The sequence below is a fragment of the Castanea sativa genome, chromosome 3 (assembly GCF_040712315.1).
Source record: "Castanea sativa cultivar Marrone di Chiusa Pesio chromosome 3, ASM4071231v1".
NCBI lineage: Eukaryota > Viridiplantae > Streptophyta > Magnoliopsida > Fagales > Fagaceae > Castanea > Castanea sativa.
In genome coordinates, this window is record NC_134015.1 from 27,984,936 (window position 1) to 27,995,046 (window position 10,111).

The 10,111-nt window shown below is 35.4% G+C and overlaps 1 protein-coding gene across 1 annotated transcript; it reads left to right on the forward strand.

Annotated features, from left to right (window-relative positions):
* Window positions 1-1,193: 1,193 nt before the first annotated feature.
* On the forward strand, window positions 1,194-5,366 carry LOC142629767 (uncharacterized). The gene is made up of 2 exons (XM_075803803.1): window positions 1,194-1,874; window positions 4,914-5,366. Exons 1-2 carry the CDS (start codon window positions 1,256-1,258, stop codon window positions 5,231-5,233), a joined length of 939 nt encoding a protein of 312 aa, XP_075659918.1. The 5' UTR covers window positions 1,194-1,255; the 3' UTR covers window positions 5,234-5,366.
* The last annotated feature ends 4,745 nt before the right edge of the window (window positions 5,367-10,111 follow it).

Below are 10,111 nucleotides of genomic sequence, written 5' to 3' on the forward strand. Positions count from 1 at the left end.
TTTTAGACCAATTATTATTTCTCTACCCTTCATAGTCACATAGTACAGTCGTGACAAAGTGTGTGTACTAAAATTAGTAAAATGCTAAAAGTTTAAACTATTTTACAAATTCTTAATATGATGTGTAGTTATTAATAAATAAAAAAGTAATATTAGTTGTAAATTCATATGAAAAATATTAAAAATTTGTAAAATTAATAATGTGTAAAAATATTAATAAAATAGATAAAACAGTTTACGTAGGGTTGTAAATGAGCCAAGCCGTTCATAAACAACTCGAGCTCGGTTCGATAAAAAGCTTGTTCAAGTTTGTTTGTTTATAAACAAGCCAAGCTTGACTCTTAGTTTTAGGTTTGTTTAGTAAACAAGCTGAGCCAAAGCAAAAATATCAAGTATAAACTCATTTATTGGCTTGATATGTGTTTTCTAACTCAGTACACATATCTTAATAATAAAATGTCTCATATTGGACTACTACCCTTTACCTTAATTTTTACTTCCCTCTAAATTGATCAAGCACTACTTTAGATTTTAGTTACCTTTTATAAAAAAATTTATAAGTGGGCCACATATGGTCCTTCCTTATCTATTATCTAATGTAAAATTATAAAACATGTTAATCATTTCTCATTCATAATAGTTATAAACAAGTCTTTTTCTAGTTCTTTATCATCTAATGTAGATGTAAAAATTATATTTTTAACAATTGATGAAGCTATAGATAATATAGGATGAATGGATGAATTTAATTTTGTCAAGTTGCAATATGAACAATGGCTAATCATAAGTAGGATTAGAAGCATGATAAAATGAGTACGTTATTTTCTTATTTTTGTTTACTTGATTTTGGGAGATTTAAGCATTTGATAAGATAATTTTGTTGGATCTCAAATTTAAAATCTTGATCTGAGCTCAAGTTTGAACTTGATATTAAACTCGAGTTTTGGTTGACTAATGAATCAAGTTAAGCAAAGCCAAATTCAAACTTTTTAACTTTTCCTCAAATTCAAACTCAAACCAAGCTCGAGCTTTTTATTTTTACCGACGAGCCAAGTTTAAACATAAACTAATTGATTAGTTTACAGGCCTAAGATTACGAGAGAGCAGCACTTATGAAAAATTATTCAATGTACTTCGACCCTACACTGTAATCCATCCGGACCCTGGTCCCCCACATTCGTCAACAATATAAATTGCAAGAAAACGTCGCTCTCTGTATCTCTTCTTCTCTCTTTCTGATTGTGATGCCAAAGCCATGTCTGATCCTCCCAAAACATTAAGACCATCAAACATACCACCGCTCAAACCACCCATAACCACCACCACCACCACTTCATCACCTCTACTCCGAGAGCACCGCAAAGGCAACTGGACAATCCAAGAAACACTCATCCTAATCACTGCAAAGAAGCTAGACGAAGAGCGCCGAGTCAAACCCACCTCAACCCCACCTGATCCAACCAATCCACCATGCAAACCCGGGGGTGAGCTCAGGTGGAAGTGGGTCGAGAACTATTGCTGGAACCATGGGTGTTTGAGGAGCCAAAACCAGTGCAATGACAAATGGGACAACCTCCTCAGAGAATATAAAAAAGTCCGAGACTACGAGTCCAAATCCACTTCCCCTAATGAATCATTCCCATCTTATTGGGACTTAGAGAAGCAACATCGAAAAGATCGAAACTTACCCTCTAATATGTCCTTTGAAGTCTTTCAAGCCCTCAACCAAGTCTTACAAATAAGATATTCACAAACAAGTACACAACCAGCAAAGCCAGTACTTTCTTTTGCTCATTCACCAGCTCCGGTGACTGTCTTGCCACCTAATCTTCCGGCTCCGGCGACTGAGGCAACAGTTCCTCCGGCGGTTTCAGGTACTGCAGAAATGCCCCAGGTGAAAGAGCTTTTTTGTGTTTGCTTTCTGAAAAAAAAAATATATATTTGTTTATTTGTTTGGTCAAAGTTGCAGGGTTTGAAAGCTCTGTCACATTTATTAGTAACCCGTTGTCTTATGCTATAGTACGAGTAATACTTTTTTGCATGAAATACACGTTGATATGTGGACCGTTGGATTATTATAGTTTTAATAGTAAAGTGTTAGATGTTGGTACAGTTTTCAGTTCCATGGAATCTTTGTGGAGTATACGGTGTAGGATATGTAGGCTTTAGAATTTTCAACCATAAGACTCAAAAGTTTTCTGTTTTAATGGAGTGGAATCTTTAGGGCACGGATATTTCGAGAAGTAATGAGATTTCAGATTAGTATTTAAATTGGTTTCAGAAAGGAGCTAGGGTACACAATCATGCAGACCACTGTGTTTAACACTAGCTCATGACTTTTTTGTGATTTTTTTGGGCCCTCCAAGAAAACAGAACTCTAAATGATATGGAAACAGTATTTTTCACATTTTTTTTTACACGTAGATAATAATTAAGTTTTATGAGTAATATTAATTTTACATGGATATATCACTGATATTATGCTACTCCTATTATATACAACAATCCCATAAAAGTGATCTATAGAGTATATTCTTTCTAGCTTAACCATTCTAATGGGCCGTTAGGGTACGGTGGAAGCTTGAAAAATAATATTATCAATTAGCATACATTTTGACAACGTATATATTGACATAAATTTAATAAAAATGAATTCTTGTTACTTATAATTTGTTGAAGTAAGTATATCTAATATATTGAAAAGTTTTAATGCCAATGTAAAGACTCCATAATATTTTTTTTTTTGTTTTTGTTTTTTTTTTTTGAAGTTTAAAGAAAATTTATACAGTTAAAATAAGTATGACCAAATATTAATCATATTATTTTGATGAAGTATGTATAATAATAGTTTTATACATTTGTCTAAGTGATTCAGATAAAATATTAAGTATAAATACTTAGAAATATAAGAACATTAAAACCATTCTGCGCCACTTTAATTTGCATTTCTTACTATTCATAGTATTATCTCCATTCAATTATGAGTTTCAATCTGTCGATCGATAAAGGTTTAGAATTGAGTGATAAATGGAATTTTTTTTAAAGAATTAAACAGGAAATTTAAATGCATGTTCAAAATTTATTAACTAATTTGATTTCATTTCTTTGTAGCATATATATTATTTAGGAAAATTCTAGTTTACATTATACTAGCAATCTATGATTTACATTACAGACTAGACTAAACAAATGTGTAAAATGTTGTATACTTTTTGCAAATGTGTACAGCATTGATTTTTTTTTTTATATCATTATACATATTTATTTAGTTTATAATATAAAATTTACATGGATAATACAATACAAACTTATAATTTTTCTATTACTTATATATTGACAATATAAGGGCTCATAATATTTTATTGGAATGACCCATCAATATTATTGAATTTCTAAGCCCCCCTTCTTTCCCCAATCTCCACGTGGTTCCACCACTGCTCATGGGTTCAATAATTCATCCAACAACGTTCTTTAGATAGAGAAACATTGAATCTAACGCAGATTAAAAAAGAAAAAGGAAAAAGAAACCTTGTATCTAACCTTTGTTAATCTATGTGACTTAATATGAATTTTCTAAAGTAAAAAGTGCAAGTCTCGTGAGATGAGTATGTCGTAGAAAAATACCCAAAAAAATTTAAAAATAAAACACAAAAATTATGGACTAAGGTCTAGGGAGTCATAGACTCGTAGTGCCTTACATGTACTGACCCACTGGCAACAGCATATGCTCACATGGTATCCAATACATATCTTTTACAGATGTACTAGAAAGTACCAATAGATTTACGGTCCCCTACTAGTACCAAAAATCTAATTACAATGCAACTTGTATATTATGTTTGTATGTTATTGACAAAAGTAATTTATATATTACTTTCAAGTTAATGAAACTGTGGAGAACTTTTTTGGTTAATACTTAAAAACTTAATTAATTTAGTGGATTTTAGTTAGTTCATTTTGTAAAACATTTTATGAGTGTATAAGAAATTTAAGGTGAGTGAACATCATAAATTGAAATTCTGTAAAAAAAAAATAAATAAATAACATTTAAGTTAGAGTATGGTGCCTTCATGATATTTGTTAATAAGTTATTTTTAAAATTTATGATATTATTTTTATAGGATATATAAATAATTATTAAAAAATTCCTTTTGTTTTTAGTTTTAATTTTTCATAAAATTTTAAAATTTCCTAAATGAATACATTTAGGGTATCCCTTAACAAAATCATTTAAAATTTATATTATCATTTATCCATCATGTACCTGTTAATCCTTTTTTTGTTTGCTAAGTTTGTTAAACCTATCTTTTTTTATTTGGAAATTGGAATGTAATTCAATTTATTATCAAAAGAATTATAGAATAAAATTAAATATGAAGTTTCAAAGTAGCCACACAAAAAAAAGATTAAATTCTAGGAAACTAATTCCATGTCAATTTTTACAATTATTCTATGTGGCATACCGTAATTAATTGTCTATCACTTTTATATGAATCCATAACTTTTTTTTTTTCCACAACTTACTGTTAGCTATATCAGATAGTTGTGAAAATGAATGTAAAATTGGTTGTGATCCTAATTTTTTTCCCCAAAAATAATGTACCTGGGCAATATTACTTTTTGAATGAGAAAGTTTATAAACACAAATACTTTGACACCTACTAATGTAACAAATTGTTAATGATATATATAAAAAAGTGATATTAGTAGTAGGCTCCTAGACGAGAACCAATACAAACTTACAACGTAACAAGTGTAAAAAATATTGTCAAATTTGGTGTGTGAGCGCGGATTGCTACCTTCTGAATTAGCCGAAGTACATAGTTATTTAACTCTCATCCCAAAGCCTACTAGGTTTTTGAATGACACACTTTTATGTTTCTGATCATTTTTAAAATGTTGTATGATTCTAGAAAAGTCAGACTCGTCCGAGACAGAGTCGAGTGAAATGCATGACTCCAGTTCAAAACGCAGGAAAGTTAGAAGAAGAAGCATTGGTTCGACCATAATGCGTAGCGCATCGGTATTGGCCCAAACATTTCGAGACTGTGAGGAGAAGAAAGAGAAGAGGCACCAAGAAGTAATGGAACTTGAACAACGAAGGATTCAGATTGAAGAAAAACGAAATGAAGTGAATAGCCAAGGAATGACCAGTCTTGGAGCGGCCATGACCAACCTTTCAGGTGCAATTCAGTCACTCATTTCGGCCAGCCATGACAGTGTCAATATGTGACATGAAACATTTATTTTATGATCAAATACATTATTTCCTAGAATAGCCATTCTTTCTTTAAATTTATTGGCATCTTCAAAATTAGATTTAGTTGTATCTAGGGATTTTTTTTTCCTTAAAAAAAAAAAAAAAAGAGGGGATGTATAAATGGAATCATGGTTTCACGTGGTTGCTTTTAATTGTCTTCTATGTGGTTTGAGAGCCAAATATGGCTGGTATTTTTTTTTTTTTTTTTGAGTTTCAGCTTATAGGATTTGTTTCTAATGATTATATACTTTATCATTAGACCAAAATACCATTCAACTTTGTTCTATAAGAAATATGAAAGGACTATAGGGAAAATCTATATTCTAGAAATAGTTAGAACAACTTTAAAGCTCCCAAGAAATATGAAACAACTATAGGAAAAATCTATATTGTAAGGAAACTGTTCTAATGTGAAAGCCTCTATGATTTCATTACAATTCATAACTTCAACAAAGAAATTTAGCTAGGTCTTTTTTATTTTTTTAGAGAATCAATCAGCTCGGACAATTGAGTACTCTACTGTCTAGAGTTTCACAAACCAGAAATTGCAAGTACATAACACATTCATCAGTAGAGTGGAGTAGACAAGGATCAAATTCAGGAGATTCTGCTCTAATACCATGTTAAATTAACAATTGTCCCAAAAGTTTAAACTATTGGGATATTGTAAATTTAATTATTTAATCAATACTTCTAACACTTTTTTTATCAACAATAGATTATGGCCTCCTGTTTGGAAAAAATAAATGTCAAAATGCATTCAATGAAGAATTTTATATGGTAATTTAGACTTTTTTAGCAGTCAATCAAGCAGTCTAGATGGATTTTGATCTGTTCCTCTTCCCAGATTATATGCACAGTAACTGCAAAATGAAATAAATTTTGTAACAATTTCCTTTTTACTATACAAGATAAAAAGATTTGTTAAAAGATTTGTCTTTCATTATTTTATTGAAAAAACTTTTGATAATATTAATGCTTGAATGCTCGTTCTATATAGTTGTAGTGAAAACTAAAATAGTCAGCATACTGACAACCAACCAATAAATAAGTTGGTTTGCTATTGATTTTCTGGTCTTTAGTCTTTACTAGCTAGTGGCACAATTCAAAAATATTTAACAACCTTTTAAAAGTACTTCAGATGTGGAACTATATTTCGGAGAGGCCACTAACCACAATTTGGGGGTAAGTAACCAATTTCAATTTTGGGTTGTTTGGGCCTACTTTCAGTTTCAAGAGGCTGAATTGGTCTAGTTGTAGTGTATCCAGCCAATCTCCTCAGGGCCGAATTGTAGCTATTACCACCCACACTCCCTTAGCACCCTTTTTAAGACTTCCTCGCCTAGTGTTTATAATTCAAGACCTAAAAGGTCTTTTCTGTTGCATATTGTTTTCTCCCATCATATACATCTTGATCAAGGCCCATCTTCACCAAACCAACTTAAATTTTGATTGTTTCTCTTCTTTTTTTCTTTTTCTTTTTTTGAGAAGAATTGTTTGTGTAATTTTGTTGTTTAGTAGGGTCCTCAATAAATATAAATATATATTATGTTTGATTGCTTGAAAAATATCTATATTTTCACCAATGAAAAGTGGATTTTGATGGTGTTGAAGAGAGGGGAGGGAGGTGGTAGAGGGAACATGAGAGACTGAGGAGTGAGCAGGTTGGTTGCACTAGCTTTATTGTTTTTGAGAGTCACTTGAAATAGTTTGGTTAATAGAAAATATTTTGTTTTTTTCTCATATGTGTTTAGTTAAGAAGATGAAAATGTGAAAAGATGAATGATGATGCCGAAAAAATCACCAGTAAGCTGCAAGCACTCCCCAAACCGAAGCAACACCTGCAAAAAGAAAATAGAACACCTAACAGAGAGCACCGGTGTGGTGCCGGCCAAAAACCCTCCGAAGGTCAAGTTAGAGTCTTTTTTTACAACCCTAGAATGCTAGAGTTGAGATAATTATGCGTACCTTGTTTTGTGAGGGTTTTGGGGTATTTATAGTAGCGTAGGGCCTAAATTCACGCCTTGGTCAAGAAATTCTTTCCTTCTAGGAGAGTGACTCGTGGATTTTGCGTATCTCTTAGAATTCCTTTCCATATAGGAGTCTTTTATTACGATCAAACGTGTAACGCAAGAACATCCTGTGTTCACGCTTGTGTGGAGATAAAGCAACGTCATATCAAACATATCGCGGGATGTATGTTGATTTGAATTAGGAGTCTATGACACCTAATCAATGCCCGACGGATATCTAATGCCGACACCGTCCAATATGTGTCCTTATAATATCAATTCGTCGTCTAACCTCATGTCAACATCACTCCGTCGTGCTTTGTGAAGAGAGATCCGTCTTTTACTTTTATCCTCTTCAGTTGCCCCCTCACTCCTTGAATCCGTTGCTTCAGACTGGACGGACTCATGGAATGGCAGTCTTCATCATGGCCATCTATTGAAACGTGACGGGCTAAGCTTATTAATGATGAAAGACACGTGGGATTTATTTATGACGAAGGACACGTGGCCTTCGTTGATTAGTTGTTCCCTCGAAGCGAGGCGTCCCTTTGTATTCTGTGCCCTTCGTTCTATAAAAGCCTGCCTATTCTTCCTTCATTCACACATTCTCATAAAAAATTTGCAATTAGAGCGCCTCCATCATTTATATCGTGCGTTCGTACCGTCCTACTACTTCATTCGTCATATAGTACTGTTCGACCTCAATCTGGTATGTGCTCTAAATCCTCTTTATTATTATTATTATTATTATTATTATTATTATTATTATTATTATTATTGCACTTTTTGTAAATCCGTCAGCGTCTTAGGTTTTACCGTCATATATGTAGGTCATGTCTAGTGCGTCAAGTAACCAATCGTTTGTCCGCGACGGAGCGGGCTATGATGAGGGATTCCTGTCAGGTCAAAGAGATCCTGACAGTTCAAGTGAAGAAAGGAATCCGTCCTCTACCTCTTCTTCCCTAGATGACGAAGGCTTGAAGTCGGATAGTTCCGAGTCTTCAAGCGATAACTTAGACGATGTCGATCCACCAGTTCAATCAGTGATCGGTCCGGACGGTCTTAGGGAGTTCGTCATGCTACCCCTATGGACGGTCAATGATTTTAGGTCCACAATCATAGAATCCCATTTCAAAACACTTAGGGCCAAGTATTAAATTCATGACAACGTCCGTCTCCGTCTCTCCCACAAATCTGAGAAATGTTACTACAGGGGGGTCGACGGTGTTGGGATCTATGAGCAAGCACTGAAGGCAGGGCTCAGATTCCCTCTAAGTTCTCTTCACCATCGACTGCTTCAATATCTTGGCCTATCCGTCACACAAATCTCCCCAAACGCCTGGAGGGTTTTCATATGCGTGGAGCACCTGTACAGGGCCATGTCCAACGATGCACGAAGGTTTACGGTTGAAGAATTTTTCCACTGTTACCGTCCAACGGAGATCGTAAAGTCAAAAGGAATGTACAGTTTTGTAGCTAGGGGCCCGTTGTTGAGGCTTGTCTGTGATACACTCGACTCTAATAGGGACTGGAAGAGTAGGTATTTTTTCTTGGAAGGGGACGAATGGATGTGTCATCCAGGGGATGACACATATATGCCCGTCGACACCACATGGGGCATAATGCCTCCGTCGGGTATGCAATTACTTTTAGCTCCCGTCTACTAAAACATTTGATTTTGTTTCTATGTTAGTCTAACCGTCTTTTTGTAGCTCGGGATCGTCCACAAGTTACTTTAGAGGAGTGGAGCTTCCTAGAGAGGATTTTCAACAAGACGAAGCTTGAAGAGAGGACGTGGGCACAACTAGTCACCCTCGACACACTCCAGTGGTATTGTGATGGCCTCGAACCCACTTCTGCCGCCTGTCGTTACGACAGCAGAGTTCGTAAATGTAAGCCCGTCATAAACACTTCCGTCTTTTTTACTCATGCTTTTCTAACACTACATATCCGTCTTTGATTTGTAGAAATGGATGCTGCCAAGAGAAGAGCCTTCATCAAGCAACAAGTAGCGAAGAAGAAGCAAGAGGTCGGTCAAGCTAAGGGGACGGTTCCATTCGTTCCGTCAAAACAGAATCAACCGGAGAAGATGGACCGTCTGCGAAGAAGCAGCCAGAGCCCGTCGTAGCGCTAGAGGCCAAGACCAAGAAGACCGTCAAGCATGGAAAGGGTAAAGGTTTAATGAAGGGTCCAGTTCATACTGGTGAGAAACCACCCGTTCTCCTTCGAGAAGACTCTGGATATGCCATGGAAAAACTCTCGTCCATCATGACGGCTGATGATTATGAGGACCTTGGCAACCATGCTACGGAGGCGATGGGAGAGACGGGCCTCTTCACTATTGCACAGGTACTTTTTAACCCGCCCTCAAGCTTGAAACCGTCCTTTATAATCCGTCGTTTACATAGTGTTGTATTTTTCTTTCAGGCCATGCTAATGATGAAGGGGCTGATGGGCCGTTGTCTTAATCATGAGACAACTATGGACCATCTTAGGAAGAAGAATAAGGCGATGGAGGACGAGCTCCACGATCTAAAGACCTAGAAGATCAACATGGAGAGAAAGCTCAAATGCTCGGAGCAGGTTAGAGGTGAGCTGGAGAAGCATACGGAGCAGTTGACTCAAATCCTACAAGACAAGGAAAAGGAGCTGACGGACGCCAAGACTCAACTCCGTGATGCAAAAGAAGTGGCGATCCAGGAGTATCGCGACTTCGACCTTCTTTTGGCAGAGCTTGGGAGCTCCTTTGCTGACGGATTCGACGACGCCCTCCGTCAGGTCAAGGCTTCGTATCCCGATCTGGATGTGTCCCATGTCTCCATTGACACTCAAGGGCAAA